This window comes from Anoplophora glabripennis, unplaced genomic scaffold (assembly GCF_000390285.2).
Source record: "Anoplophora glabripennis isolate ALB-LARVAE unplaced genomic scaffold, Agla_2.0 scaffold87, whole genome shotgun sequence".
Lineage (NCBI taxonomy): Eukaryota > Metazoa > Arthropoda > Insecta > Coleoptera > Cerambycidae > Anoplophora > Anoplophora glabripennis.
This window is the reverse complement of record NW_019416928.1, coordinates 1058173-1073769: the sequence shown is the minus strand read 5'-3', so window position 1 is coordinate 1073769 and position 15597 is coordinate 1058173. Positions and strand designations below refer to the sequence as shown.

General features: G+C 34.3%; 2 protein-coding genes across 2 annotated transcripts; both read left to right on the top strand.

Moving 5' to 3' along the window:
• The first annotated feature begins 1110 nt into the window (after window positions 1–1110).
• Window positions 1111–5750, top strand: LOC108907191 (heat shock 70 kDa protein cognate 3). Its single transcript, XM_018710750.1, has 4 exons — window positions 1111–1215; window positions 1600–1748; window positions 3649–4519; window positions 4621–5750. The coding sequence occupies exons 2-4, from the start codon at window positions 1624–1626 to the stop codon at window positions 5596–5598; spliced, it is 1974 nt and encodes a 657-aa protein (XP_018566266.1). The 5' UTR covers window positions 1111–1215; window positions 1600–1623; the 3' UTR covers window positions 5599–5750.
• A 2570-nt stretch (window positions 5751–8320) lies between these two features.
• On the top strand, window positions 8321–14501 carry LOC108907175 (integrator complex subunit 10). The gene is made up of 13 exons (XM_018710724.1): window positions 8321–8522; window positions 8579–8646; window positions 8697–8830; window positions 8888–9003; window positions 9053–9271; window positions 9385–9494; window positions 9547–9746; window positions 10799–10984; window positions 11052–11239; window positions 11299–11469; window positions 13391–13540; window positions 13597–13691; window positions 13946–14501. The coding sequence occupies exons 1-13, from the start codon at window positions 8385–8387 to the stop codon at window positions 14103–14105; spliced, it is 1935 nt and encodes a 644-aa protein (XP_018566240.1). The 5' UTR covers window positions 8321–8384; the 3' UTR covers window positions 14106–14501.
• Window positions 14502–15597: the final 1096 nt, after the last annotated feature.

Below are 15597 nucleotides of genomic sequence, written 5' to 3'. Positions count from 1 at the left end.
AAACAAAATTGAAGGACCATTTTCTCTTAGAAATACCATACCATACCATATAATAGAAATACCATTGGTAACTGAAAACACTAACCGAATTTTCAGAACATTTAGTGGCGTCGAAATCTCAAGCTTTCAGTATGGTACCACAACCACAGCTTCGTTCTAAGCTATAGGTGCCTGTGGTGGCACTGACACACCGCATCTTGGTCACTGATTGTAATATTTGCAAGTCAACTTAGCGGAATTTTACTTCTACTTATATAAATCAGTGGCTTAAATTTCATGTCTGCGTAACTCTCTTTAAAATTGAACCATTCTGTATATATATTACTTAGAAAAAACTCTATGCACATTTGTGCCCTCTGTTGAGAGATAACGAAATTTCACAAACTCTGATATAGTTTTCTTGTTACTACATCATAGAATTCTGTCCCTATGTAGGTTAGATGTGTACTTGACAGATGGCGTGAATAGCAATGTGTATTAAATGATGTAAATTAAATTATAATGTTGAATAATTACATTAAAAAATGTAAGATACTAAGCATCATTCTTTATTGTACAAACTTGTTACCGTAGTACTACGTATATGGTAGCATATACCATAGCTTATAAAATCAGTAAATCAATTTTTAAATTTTATGAACATAAATTAAATACTTGGATTTATCTATTAGGAATTCGCTCCCTCTGTTACTCCTCTATATGTACTAAGAATCAACAGAAAATTTACATAAGTTTAAAAAATCAATGATACCTAACTCCAGAACAACTGTAGGTGGCTCTGATAGTACCCAAAATATACAGTATCTTTTACGATAAAGCTTTATCGGAGTAGTTATAAATTATAAAGTCTTTATATCGAAATCCAGCGGCATTTCTAGATAATAATAATTTGTGATTTCTAGATAATACAGGAATACATGTCAACACCACGTACATTCGTTCCAAAGCATGGTCTAGAACACTTTTCATTCCGTTCCGTCTTGACGTGGGCCAATAGAAACGAGCCAACAACTTTATTTGTCACCAATGAAATCTCGCCTCGTACGGAAATCTTCCAATGAAAATTCTACACGGGTATTTCTCTGCTTAATATACCCTGTGTTAGAAAAATTGAACCAGTTTGCTAATAGACAGCGCAATATAGAGTCGAGTAAAGAATAAAAGTGGTGCTTCAATAATAATAATTTTTGGGAGTTTTAAGAATATAGATTTATCGTAAGTACTTAACCACAATTATTGATTATTACATTTAATTAATTAAACGTGTTCATATAGTATTGATATTGCCGTTTTTATTAAAATTTGAGTTGAAATTGATACCATACTTGGGACTTGACCGGTTGGTAACTATTTTTTTTTAAATAAGATGTATCGAGTTGGTTTAATTAAATACTTTTTACGTCTTATTTATTATTATACTACTGTAGTGCTATAAAATATTTGCAAATTGAATATTTTTGAGACATTTGGAAAGACACGTCATGACGTGTCATTTCTACAGTTATTCCTTTGTAATCAAATCCGTTATTCCAATTACTATTCATTGCACTTATTCATAAAAATTTTAGGAACGGCTTTATAATTCGTTATTTTTTTCAGATAGTGGTGTCGACTACTAAAAAAATGAGGTTATACCTAGCTTTGGGGACTCTTTGTCTTTTGGCCTCTGTTTTGGCCAAAGACGATAAAAAAGAAAAGGATGATGTTGGTACTGTCATTGGTATTGATTTAGGAACAACATACTCATGGTAAGTCATAAGAAACTGTAAAGATAGGTAGTTTGTTAAATGATAACAGATGCAGATTGAAAAAGTACAAATTGATTATAGTAGGTACCATGTTTTAATGCATTTATTTCAACCCAATTTGTAGAGAAATATATGTTTTTATCATCTTAGCAGACACATATTGAGTAGCCTTTTTTTATAATCTTTAGTAAAATTATATGTGTAACATTTTAAAATTACGTCAAACATTTCCTTAATCACCTGCATTCAATATTAATTAATAATATTTGTATCATTCATTTTAAATTAATAACGTAGAGGAGGAAATACTGGAATGCAGCAATTAACTTAAAAATAAAATGACGCTTGGGCGTGATACTGTCCTTTAAAACTTGTGCTCTTGTATTTGTTTGTCCTTTCTGTTATTTATTTAATTTAGTTGTGAAATGTAGGAGATTTACAGATGTATGGAAAATTGCTAGAGTCTGCCCAATTTTTAAAAGTGGGGACGAAACTAAACGAGTATAGACCTATTATTGACACCTTGTCAAATTTTCCCAAAAAAATTGAAATTGTAATATATGTAATTGCATTAGGTATGGAGTCTAATTGGACTTTTCCCACCATGATTTTTTTATTAATAGGTTAGCTTGAACTATTTAGTAGAACTATTTACTCGATTTGTATCAGAAGTTTTGGACAAGTATGGTCAACAAATTCATAGAACATTGTGATCTATCAAAATTAAGTAATTGTGGTTTTAATATCTTTCTTCCTACTTAAAGGAGAATAATTTGTGGCATATAATAAAGGAAAAAATGAAAACTATGCCACAAATAAGTATTTTCAGAAAATATAATGGCTATATTTCTTTATACCAATTTCAGGAGATCCTCAAGGATCTAACTTTGGTCTATTATTCTCTCCTATTTGCAAATGATGAGATACAGTCCCCATGTGTTGAACAACTGTCTTTTTGCTGACTATTTAAAACTTCTTGACCTCAATTGTTATGACTGTTACAAAAATTTACAATCTAGGTTAGGTGATTTAGTAGTTTGGTGCAACTTCAACAAATTGTATCTGAATACAAAATGTAATTATTTTATTCAATAGAAAACATTCAAAATATTTGTGTAATTATTCAATTAATAATTGAATTATTGTTTACTGTGATACTCCTAAAGTCAAAAGTTCTAGCGAACATATAACTGTAAAAATGGTAAAACCTACTAAGGTACAGTTTCATTGTTAGAAATTGGGTCCATTTATAAATATTACAGCATTAAAACTTTTGCATTGCTCTTATGATGGCATCTTTATTGTACTTCCCATAAAATAATAATTAAGAAAGCACAGAGAAATTTTTTAAAATTCTTCGCACATAAAACTAATGCGGTTTATCCTATAATAGATATAGCTTATGAACCGTTAATTAAGAAATTTGCTTTGGTTACTTTAGAATTGAGAGGAAAATCGGCCTCACTTACTTTTTTGTACAATTTCTTACGAAATTAAACCGATTCTTCAGTATTATTATGTAAATTTTGTTACGTAACCGGCGGCTAGATATAATTTCATATTTTACGGTACAACATTTAGAACAATGTACAGTTATAACCTTCTAATAATGGACACCCACGGTAATCCTAAAATATCCAGGAGGTGTCCATTATTTAGAGGTAGGTGTAAATAAATAATGGAAGATGATTTTATTTAATATTAAAATAAAGCATATTACATTATGATTAAAATGCTTAAAAAAAGTTTATATAATGTTTTTTAATTTTACTGACAATATTTTAAATTCATGATGCTTTTTTATTAGAGATCCAATCTGTTGGAAAGTTTTCCTGTCTCTCATCTTTTATCAATACATCCAGTAAATGACGGGTATTAAAACTATTATTATTAATTTCAGTGTGGGTGTTTACAAAAATGGTCGCGTGGAGATCATCGCAAACGACCAGGGTAACCGAATCACTCCATCCTACGTCGCCTTCACCGCTGACGGGGAACGTCTAATAGGAGACGCAGCCAAGAATCAACTTACCACCAACCCCGAAAACACCGTATTTGACGCCAAACGTCTAATCGGGCGCGACTTCACTGACTCCACAGTGCAGCATGACATAAAACTGTTCCCCTTCAAAGTAATTGAGAAGAACCAGAAACCACACATCGAAGTAGAAACCAGCCAGGGAACGAAAGTGTTCGCCCCCGAAGAGATATCCGCCATGGTCCTGGGCAAAATGAAGGAAACCGCCGAGGCTTACTTGGGTAAAAAGGTCACCCACGCTGTAGTAACGGTGCCCGCTTATTTCAACGACGCCCAGAGACAGGCCACCAAAGATGCGGGAACCATCGCCGGACTCAACGTTATGAGGATCATCAACGAACCCACAGCCGCCGCCATTGCCTACGGATTGGACAAGAAGGAGGGAGAGAAGAACGTACTCGTCTTTGACTTGGGTGGTGGTACTTTCGATGTGTCGTTGCTTACAATCGACAACGGAGTTTTTGAAGTAGTGGCGACCAACGGAGACACCCACTTGGGAGGAGAGGACTTTGACCAGAGGGTTATGGATCACTTCATCAAACTGTACAAGAAGAAGAAGGGCAAGGACATCAGGAAAGACAACAGGGCCGTGCAGAAGTTGAGGCGCGAGGTTGAGAAAGCGAAGAGAGCCCTGTCCTCCAGCCACCAGGTCAGGATCGAAATCGAGTCCTTCTTCGAAGGTGATGACTTCTCAGAGACTTTGACCAGGGCTAAGTTCGAGGAATTGAACATGGTAAGTGCAATGTATTATATTTTTGTCTTTTAATTTTTTATTATAAATGTCCAGTTACAGGAGAATTAGTTGTAATTAAACTGTAATTTGTTCCTTTCCAGGATCTTTTCCGCTCAACCATGAAGCCCGTCCAGAAGGTACTTGAAGACGCCGACATGAACAAAAAAGACGTCGACGAGATCGTACTCGTGGGAGGCTCCACGCGTATCCCTAAAGTCCAGCAACTCGTCAAGGAATTCTTTGGAGGCAAGGAACCGTCCCGCGGTATCAACCCCGACGAAGCCGTGGCTTATGGCGCCGCCGTCCAAGCTGGAGTACTTTCCGGAGAACAGGACACAGACGCCATCGTCCTCCTCGACGTCAACCCCTTGACCATGGGTATCGAGACGGTCGGTGGAGTTATGACCAAACTGATCCCCCGTAACACCGTTATCCCCACTAAGAAGTCGCAGATATTCTCCACGGCTTCCGACAACCAACACACCGTCACCATCCAAGTTTACGAAGGCGAACGGCCAATGACCAAGGACAACCACCTGTTGGGCAAGTTCGATCTGACTGGCATCCCACCCGCGCCTCGAGGCGTACCACAGATCGAAGTTACCTTCGAGATCGACGCTAACGGTATCTTGCAAGTGTCTGCCGAGGATAAAGGAACCGGGAATAGGGAGAAGATTGTCATCACCAACGACCAGAACAGGTTAACACCCGAAGATATCGATAGGATGATCAGGGATGCCGAGAAGTTCGCCGATGAAGACAAGAAGCTTAAGGAGAGGGTGGAGGCGAGAAACGAACTGGAAAGCTACGCCTACTCCCTTAAGAACCAACTCAGCGACAAGGATAAGCTCGGAGCCAAACTATCCGACGACGAGAAGACCAAGATGGAGGAGGCGATCGATGAGAAGATTAAATGGTTGGAGGATAACCAAGACACCGAGGCCGAGGACTACAAAAAGCAGAAGAAGGAGTTGGAGGACGTCGTCCAGCCGATCATAGCGAAGTTGTACCAAGGGACAGGTGGCCCTCCACCACCGAGCGGCAGTGAAGAAGACGAAGACTTGAGAGACGAGTTATAAGGGAGCTCCCGACATAAAAAAAGACTGAAAAGACTGTGTGAATGCGTGCGCGTGTGCGAGCTAGGTATTTAATTTTACAACATCCGCGATTGTCTCATCTGTACATGTTTTGTATTATTTAGAGTTTTATAAACAAATTTTCTGTAGTTGAATTTATTTATTTTTTTCTTGTCAGGTATGTGGGTACGACCGTGTTTTATTTCAACTTTTTTTTTGTTGTAGCTGCTGTTCGTACTCTTGTATTTGACTATTGTTCATCAAGTAATTTTTTCAATAAAATTATTTAAAAAAATGTGTTGAACATGATTACGCAAAAGAGAAAAAACAATATATACAGTGTGAAATTGATATAAAAGGCCAAATTTTAAAAATCTTACAAGCAAATTGTTAAATTTTTACAAAAAAAGTTAGAAAGACTAAAGTCGCTTCGTAGTTTATTTTTTATTAGGCACGAGGGTAAATCAAATATAAACTAGAATTCTTCTTTCAAAAATTTATAATTACAAAAAAAAAACGTATTTTTGTAGTCTCCGATTTTTTAAACACCACAAGTTTTTTCTAGTCATATAATTATTTCTTGAAAATTAAATTTTTTGCTTACATTTTCGATACTGTGAAAGTAACTTTTTTAAAAGAATATATTTACATTTCTTTGAAATATCTACCTTAATTTTGTAATATACTAGATATCTACCAATGTCTAAAAAACGCTCAAGCTTCAATGGTAGAAAGTGCATGTTATCAAAAAACTTATTGATCTAGCACCTATTGCATTATTATTAGTATCATTTATCTAGGATTATTATTCATACTTCTACTCATTTATACATCAGAGGGTCACTACAAGAACCTAAATATTGAATAATTCCCTAAACTCCACGAGTCCACGTGTGTCTAGTCAAACATTTACACTAAGAGCGGTACTTAAATTATAATGAAAATGTAAGAAATTTTTGCACAAAAAGAGCACATTAGGTACGATTTGACGGTGTAATATCTTTATGGCGTATTTGGGAGTATTACTGTTTTCATAACCAAGGAAAAATATAGAATTCCGTGCGAGTACACATGAATATTACTTAAAAATTAATACTTTTTTAATTTTGAATAATGTCACATTTTAAAACAACCGCTATAGGAGCGCATTCACTGTCAACGCACTGTCAATCTATTGCGAGTATTGCGTATCCACATTCACACGTAACCATAAAGCATAAACAATATAAAGGTGAATAGATCATCGTAATATATAGAAATTATTAATGCACCAGTGGCACTGTTATACAGAGAGATCCAGAATGATTAAAGCGTTTGGAGAACGCAGTCTGTTTCTAACACCATCTTTAGCATATAAAAATCCGTAGTATTGACAGAGACAGGCACAGGCTGCGATCTCCAAACACTTCAATCATTCTGGAACTCGCACGGTAGTTATTAGCCGCTTTCTTTCGGTTGCCGTTTTTGGATCTAAACGCGTTATGATCCCAAAAACATGTTCGTAGTTGTTTTCTTGTTTCCGGATCATGCCAGATTATATGATCAGGATCAGTAATCCCCTTTCCCCTATGAATCAAACTTTTTCTGCGATTCGAACTATTGCTCACGATCACATATTTAATATAACCTTAAAATTGTGGTGGTTTCTTTTTTCTTTAAGAAGGAAGTTACTATTTTTATTTTAATTGTGCACAGAAGAATAGGTTTACCTAAACAATATTTAAAATCAAATCAAATACCAACAGTAAACAAAATCCTGTTCTCTTCTAAATTTGATTGATGGATCTAGTTCGTGTTTGTTTGATCCTGATTCAGTGATCATGATGCAAAGCTGAGAGCAAAAGAAAACAGCTAATTTATTGCAAAAATAGTGTATACTCTTATGATTTTTATTGAGGGTTAACTTATTGTAAATCAGCAACCGTTTATTAATATGAATTTACTACCCGTGTGCTTCTGACAAGTTTATTTGATTTGAATATATCATTATAGTATGGTTTATTGTTGAAGAAATGGCTTATATAGAACAGAAATTTCCTAGACGGAATCTTGAAATTTTTCATATTCTCTTAAAAACGCAATTGCCACAATATTTTGTTCAATCGCTAATACATGGTATATTTACTAAGATTATTAGCCACGTTATATTTATGAATTTAATAGTTATTTCCGGGGTTTTCGACAGATTTATTTAATTAGCTATTATTTCATATTCAGTGCGGCGATTAATTGTTGAAGACATCGAATCGTGCAGAATTAAATTTTCTAAATGGAATAAAAAATTTCTTCATATTTGAGTAAAAAATGAGGCGATTCTGCCACAATATTTCATTCAATCACTAATTCTTTTATGAGTTCTTGTTTAAAAATAAATAATTTTGTAAATATTCTGTTATTATTATTTAATAACTTATAGTGTGCACTACATTTATATGTTATTAATAGCGTTAGTTTAATATAAACAGCATTATAAAAATTAAAAATCCTTTATAAAAAGAGTTCAATCTTCAATAAGAAAAATAGTTTGTGGTCTACGCGCTAGATGCGGAAACTGCAAACAAACTCAATACAATACCACAGAACAGAGACTGTAACCTGGGACAATACTACAGATTCACTTTATATAGTATAATTGGTCTATGCATTTTGGTACATACGTACCTGTGCTTCACTCATGTGCTCTATTTTATGTTTGTGTATGCTGCTTTCACTCCTGTCAAAGTCAAAAGTGACAAATAAAGCTAAACGTTTCTGCAGGTTATAGTCAACAGATATTTTCAAACTTAATAATGGAAATCGATTTAGAAATATCAGATGAAGACTATGTGATAGAAAGGGCAAAGAATGCTTTAAAATTAAATCCTGTTTCAGCTAAAGCTTGGATGATAACTGCCAAAACTTTATACCCTAATAATTTTGGTGTACAGGTAGTACTGTATTTGTGTGTATCTATATAAAATAATTAAATGTTTTTGTTTCTTAGTTCGAAGCGTATCTAATAGAGAAGAATGCTGGCCACATTAAGGAGGCAGCTAAATGTTTTAGTGACTTGTAAGTTAACTTTTGCAATAAAAAAAATAACTTATGAAAATGATTTCCAGGATAGGAAAATTCCAGCAACAGCCAGAATTATGGAAAGAAATAGATAAAATTACTGTAGCTTTAAGAGCAGAATCAGATACTAATGATTCGGAAAAGCAGTTTTTATGCGAAATGTTTAGACATATTTCGTCAGGTAAGTACAGTGGATTTTTAGGAATAAAATTATTTTATTGACAAAATATGTTTACAGAAGTACAACATAAACTTCTGTTATTCACAGCCGATCACTGTGAGGATACTATGGAGCATTGCAGATTATTACTTTTACTTTTACAAAGGTTTCCTACTGCTATTTCAAGTTACGGAGTATGTTTTTTTTTAATATTGCTGCAGTCTAATAACACATTATTTTTAGCCTCGTCTAGTAGATACCTTAATAAGTGCAGAAAAGCATAGCGTCGATGGCCATTTCCCTGTAAATTCTTACAGGAAGTTACTTGTCTGTGATTTGTTGCCTCTTCTATCTAATGTGAACATAAAAATTGATTTAACCTCAAAATTATTGTACAAATTATTGCATAAAGCTATTGAGTTTTACTTGTGTTATTTAGGCCTCAGTACTACAGTTATACAGGTATATATCATTTAATAATTGCAGTCAATTTAATCATTACGTTATTATATAGTTTATATTAAAGTACTGTGTTAATATATGAATGTAGACTGTGTTTATAATGAGACTTTTAGGAGACTGAGCCAAAAATTGAAGATCCTTGGATAAAACTGTTTGGTGTGATGGAGTTTATTGGAAAACAACTTAATTGGGAATCATATTTGACAAATTTTACAACAAACTGGTAATATATTTTTTAATGTAGTCGAAACAATGTCTATTATTATTTTTTCCAGGTCCAAGGAAAGTTATTGGCAAAAGATCGTAAGTTTCTGTCAGTCGAAGTCGAAGACCTATCCACTGGAAGATAAACAATTGTTATTTTGTTTAGCGATCTTTTTTCTTTATTGTTTATATGAGTACAATGCAAGTTTAACTCCAGAGTCAAGCCCTGGTCAAATTGCCACTTCTTACCTACTGGTGGAAGCATTTACAGGTATGGGTCAGTGTTTTAGTATATATTTTTTAAATGTATAGTTATGTTCTATTGGTTTTTTAAAGTTCACTTAAACTTTTGTCTATGCCGTTACTGGGTAGTTGCACACTGAGAATATGACTCCTATTTAAAGTTACACACTGCATATAGGGTGTTCTGTTTAAAAAACTTATGCAGAAATTTAACAAGCAAAAAATTTATTGGATGTCACAAAAATCACTCGTGCAATAATTAAATTATTTCTCGTGCCGTATGGTATGTGGCAATGTCTATGTCCATATCTTGCAATTTAGGCTCAAAAAAACTGGATTATCATGTTGCAATAACAAGCACCTTTAACTATTATTGCTTAATCAGCCATACTTTCGAAGAAGACTGGTCCGATGATGCCTTGAGCCCAAAATTTGCACCAAATAGTGACATGTAGGTGCATTTATTTCTGAAATGAGACAATTTTGTTGATTAATAAAACCATCAAGGCAAAAATGAAATAAGGTAATTTTGTTTGAATAATCAGCATTTACTTGTTCCATAACCTATTCAATGAAATCTCTTCGCTCTGCGTAGATTTAAGTTCTTGAGTCAATTGAACTTTGTAAGTATGAAGATGCAAATCTTTCGTGAGAATACGCTGTAGAGAGCTTCTCGAAATGTCCAGTTCTTGACCTGGACTCTTAATAATACTCTCACGAATTGCTTTGATGTTTTGTGTTGAGCGACTTGTTGAAGGACAGCCAAAACGTTTAACATCACTAATTGATCCAGTCTCCCCGAATTTCTCAATATTTTGTATGAAAATTGTGCTGTAGTTTGCAAATTGTAGTTATTTTTAAATTATTGCTCAACAATGAAAACTTGTTTTTCTTTCGTGTAGCGTTCCATTTTTAATAACCTTGAACTGGCACAAAATTCAAATCTTGCGTGAATTTTGGGACACCCGATATTTATTCAACAAATCAAAATATCTGTATGCGAGTTACATTGAGTAATTTTTTCTTGTAAATGGATCAAAATTAATTAAATTACTTCAACTTAATTATTGCTCTCTGCAGATCCATCTCTGCCCAATCCTGTAACTGAACCAAAGAGTAAAAAAAGAAAAAGTGACGGTGAAGTGGTACATACAACCGTTCCTTACATAACCGTAGAGAAGCCCGAGCTGAAGTATATTCACAGCAATTTCTTGGTTTGCGTTAATTGTTGGGACCTGCTGAATTCATCAGAAAATCTCCAAAGGGGTAATAATTATCGGATGCAAAATAATTTCTGTATCAATGTAATAGTCTCTACATTTTATAATTTCAGAATTTATTAAGATGAATGCACATTTAAAGCTAGACCCTCTGTTGTCTGGATTCGTCATAGACTACGCTCTATATAAAGGATTGTACGATGAGGCTCTGATGTTCCTCCAGAAGATTACCGATCCAGCTTTATTGCTGTACCGATATTTAAGGATCTCAAGCATTTTGTATATCAAGAAGAATTATAGTGTGAGTAATTTTTTAAATTAGAGTTACACAGAGGCACAAAGAAATTGTTTTCATTTCAGTCTTGTTTGGAACCTATATTGCTAACAATTCCTCTACTGCCGATGAGTAATTTGGGCAATTTGAGTAACAGTTTAATTGTAGGAGGAACCCAAAAGCATCTGCATTATTTGCCGCTTACAAAACTGACGATTTTACAGTACCTGGTCAAAATACTTCTGAGGTGTATTAAAGTAAGTGTGTTATGTTTTAAAATTGGTGCAAAATAGTTCTTAAGGGCACAGACTTAGTGGAGAGTTGTGGTTTCAGTTTCAGGTAAAAGCTAGATACTAGGGATATTCTGAATACTCATATTAGTTTTCACAAGTGCAAATTATTAATTTTAAATTTTAAATTTTTGTGGCTGCAATCACACATTTTGTTGCATATTTTTAGCGAACGTATATGTGTAAACAAAACGTCGCAAATGGTTTGCAAGAAACCTATGATTCGTTATAAAAAATAATATTTTTCGGAGCAAGTTTTATTTTAATAAAAATATGGAATTAGTAATACAACAAAAATACATATTTCCTTTTGTTTAAATAAAAGTTATACATTTTTTCTTTACAAATTACAAAAAAATATAAAATATTTAAAAAATTACAGGAAGTAACTTAAATACATAAAAATATTTCAGACACGATTATTTTAAGAACAAAATTCGTATTAACCTATTTTACTATATAGGGTGATTTAAAATTTATCTAAAAAAAAAATCAAAACGGGCAGTTCGAAAATTATTTAAAAATGCACTTCTACACGGCACGGGAAACTGGTCCACTGTAAAGCAGAGTGCTAGCCTCGATCGCGCCCGGTGGAGTTCCTTCCCATGTTTTCTAATGTATGCATTTGCACTAGACTTTCCCGAGCTCGTTGCGTTGCATCGCTTTCTCCACCAATATTCTTCAAAGAATCTTGGGAGACCGCGATGCGATCCAGACGAGCTTCCTTTTCCATATAACTCATTTTTTTACTACTGAAACAATACCTCGACTATTTAAAGAAGAGCTTGAGCAGGATTGTGTACGATTACCAAATGCAACTGATTTTGTAAAAGACCGCAATCAGCTCAGCCCAGAAGGGACCGCAATGCGACGGGACCTCGACTGCCTAAAAACCTGACCATGTGCAAGGCAAAGCACGCAGTCGGCGACCGGTATGACGGCAAAGTGTAAAAAAAATTCATCTGCTCAGCAAATTCAACTGGTTTTGCTGCTATTGTTATTATTAATTAATAAAATTAATTTGTGGTCTTAAGGTGTGCAACAACTGTTCAAAATTCCATGTCCACCGACGTGTAAACACATTTGGGCCTGTCTTACCCATGTTGTCTAAATTAAAACGATATCCATCAACTCGTGAGTTGCTAAACATGTAAGCCATTTTTGACACTAGAAAAGCTAATGTAATTCGCTTAAATTTTTACATTCCCTCTTACGTAATGGTGTTAGCTTAGCTTATTAGGTATTGTTTTTTTCCCCTTTCTTCACTTTAATACTTGTATTGGATTGTCCTGTAAATGGTTATACTGTTGGACAAATAAAGTGTTATTATTATTAATGTAAATACTATCACAAAAACATTAATACTAAATCGGATTTGAGTATTCGGAATCGCCTGAAGCCACCTGGAGAAAGAGCGCATTGTGCACAGCGCACAACGCGAATAACGCTAGAGACTACGGTAGCCCAGCGATGTAAAGGTTGAAAATACTACAACTTCAATAATTTTTTCTTGGAAACAATAAGTATTTTACAAATATTTTTTTTATGATATTGACTCCATTTCTTATAATGCACCGTATCCAAATCTTTTTGAATAAGTTGTGAATGGCCCCGCATATAATATTTACAAAAATATCACGGAAGTTTAACAAACCTGATGAAACTTGGCCTAGAGCCTTAACTATAGGGATGATGAATAAATTCCTGCTGTTTTTCAACAGATGGCGTAAAATGGTAACGAACCTACAACGAAGTACTATAAGCAAGCTTGAATAAGGTGACTAGTTTCTCGACTGTCATCACTCGATCTCATATATCTCTAGTCGCTTAGTAATTCTCTCTATCCAAATCTGACAGTTTCATACAAGGAATTGCATTTTTTTTAAAGGAAAACATGGCAAAACATAGTTACAACGAACTGTCGATCGGCCATATATTTGCATTGGTCCAACTGGATTGGCCGCAGGAAGAAGATTTCGTACCTCCCCTTTTGGAACTGATTCAGCAGCACAGGTCGTTTCAGTATCATAACTTTCAGGTGAGTGAATGCGGTGGCTACTGATTAGCAATATCAGACGATTTTTTTCTTTTCAGAATTATATAATAAATGTGGATATTTTGGAAGAAATCACGTACCTATGGACGAGTCAGGGCGGTCAAATTCACTTGGACATTTTACCACATTTAGGGTAATATACAGGGCTTAACTTTGAATGGGTGCCTTAAATAGGCTACCGTTGATCTTCAGAATCAAATTCCATCGTGAACACTGGATTTTTTTTAGTAATTTTCATACCTCGAATGTTTATTTCATAAAAAAAAAAATAATTTCGGATTAGTATTCCAGGAAACACGTTCTATTACTCTTAAAACACTGACCCCCACTTAAAGTTATGCCCTGCATAAAAAAGTATAGAAATTGGTGCTAATTGATTTTTTTCAGGCAACGAAGGATAGGCACCAGAGGATCGGATAAAGGGGTAAAAGAAGAGATTAAGCAGGCAATTCGCAGGCAGATCGCAAGGAACAATGAAAGGCTGGATGAGCTGCTGATAAGTTTTATTCAAAATGAAAGAACGATTCTTTTACAGACTTTAGTGTAAATTTATTCCGACGCAAGTAATTTGAGACTTTGAAAATATTGTTTTGTGAGTAATTGTAAATATGATTTTTATTTTTAAAATAAAAGCAATAATGAAATGTGATTGAATTACTTATAAAGTTGCTTCAAATCAAACGCCGTAACTTCTATTACGAGAGATAAAGAATAAAAAGTTACTGTTGTTTAAATTTAAAAGTCATCTTTGTGCACTTGTGTGTAGTTTCGGTCAAACCATGGCGCGAGAATTGAAAATTAAAATTGACAGTAACAGAGTACTATTAGCAAAAGGAACGAGACCCTACGAAGTTCTTTGTAGAGCTCGTATGTGTGGAAAACCTAACCAAAAGAGTTGATGATACTTGAGGGCATCTAGCGAATCATTCCTGTAAAGCAGATTTTAGTTGCTTTGACAATTTGCAGAGCCATCCCGAGGTGATCAAACGTCGACTCTGATATCTCGCAGTTCATTAACCAGAGTGGATGTCTCTGGCTAGTATGAATACAGGACCTGAAATCAAGCCATTGGAGGAAAATAATGTATAAAGTTATACTAAAGGTTCCACATGAAAGTTGCAAAAATCCGGAAAAACCAAAACCAGTTTTTTTTTCGGACTGATGGAAATCAAATTTTAACTAAGTATCAGCATTGTATAGCACCTCTTTACTTGTGACGTACCAATATATTGTAATCATTTGCAGTAATGATTTACTTTTTAATTTCAAAACATAGTTAAAAATTTATTGCAAGCGCACTGCTAGAGGCTTAAAGCAGTCATCTAGTTTCCAATCTGCTTAGGTCCTTCTGTGCCTATGGCGAAGATTCTAAAGGATACAGCATACAGCTAAGCTTAAAAAGCAGTGTCAAAAGTTCACAAAAACGGATATAAACACAGAAATAGTCAAAAAGTAGAAAATTGCTTACTTAGAAGTCAATTCTATCAAGCCAGTGCCGTCCCTGTAGTGAGAGTGTATTCAGTGTTATTAGGTTGACAAAGCAGAGAGACCAACATGTGTCGTCCTCGAGGTATTTAACAGTTTTCAGACTGACTCAACTACGTCGTTACAAAGTAACGGAATTTTTCTGGAGCTATATTGCCTGTAACGTTACAAGTGTGTAACTGGTTTGCCCATCACTGGACAACTACAAAACCAATTAAAATTTGCACAGATATTTCTTTTTATTAGAATTTACAAAATCAAAGTCCCAGTTACGGGATAAGGTAAGACAAAAACCTTATAGTCCAGTCAATGACCATATTCCCGTATAATTTTGCCAAACAACAACAAATTATTCCAAGTTGCTGAATAATATTTTTCAACATCATTTTTTAATGATTACTGTCAGAGGGGGTGACTTTTAGGGATTGATAATTTTCAATTCATCATAATTGCTTATTTAAAGATGATTTCAACATATTACACGCTCGAATTTACAATTCTATAATTATTTTCGAATAGTGGTAGTTTTCACCCAAAAAAAATAAAAAACAATC

What these genes read in the sequence shown, in the direction of transcription:
- LOC108907191 (XM_018710750.1), top strand. Translation starts at nt 1,624, where the DNA reads ATGAGGTTATACCTAGCTTTGGGGACTCTTTGTCTTTTGGCCTCTGTT. An exon ending in TTAGGAACAACATACTCATG is followed by an intron (nt 1,749 to 3,648) that starts GTAAGTCATAAG and finishes TATTAATTTCAG; the next exon opens with TGTGGGTGTTTACAAAAATG. An exon ending in AGTTCGAGGAATTGAACATG is followed by an intron (nt 4,520 to 4,620) that starts GTAAGTGCAATG and finishes GTTCCTTTCCAG; the next exon opens with GATCTTTTCCGCTCAACCAT.
- LOC108907175 (XM_018710724.1), top strand. Translation starts at nt 8,385, where the DNA reads ATGGAAATCGATTTAGAAATATCAGATGAAGACTATGTGATAGAAAGG. An exon ending in ACTGGTGGAAGCATTTACAG is followed by an intron (nt 9,747 to 10,798) that starts GTATGGGTCAGT and finishes TGCTCTCTGCAG; the next exon opens with ATCCATCTCTGCCCAATCCT. An exon ending in ATATCAAGAAGAATTATAGT is followed by an intron (nt 11,240 to 11,298) that starts GTGAGTAATTTT and finishes TTTTCATTTCAG; the next exon opens with TCTTGTTTGGAACCTATATT.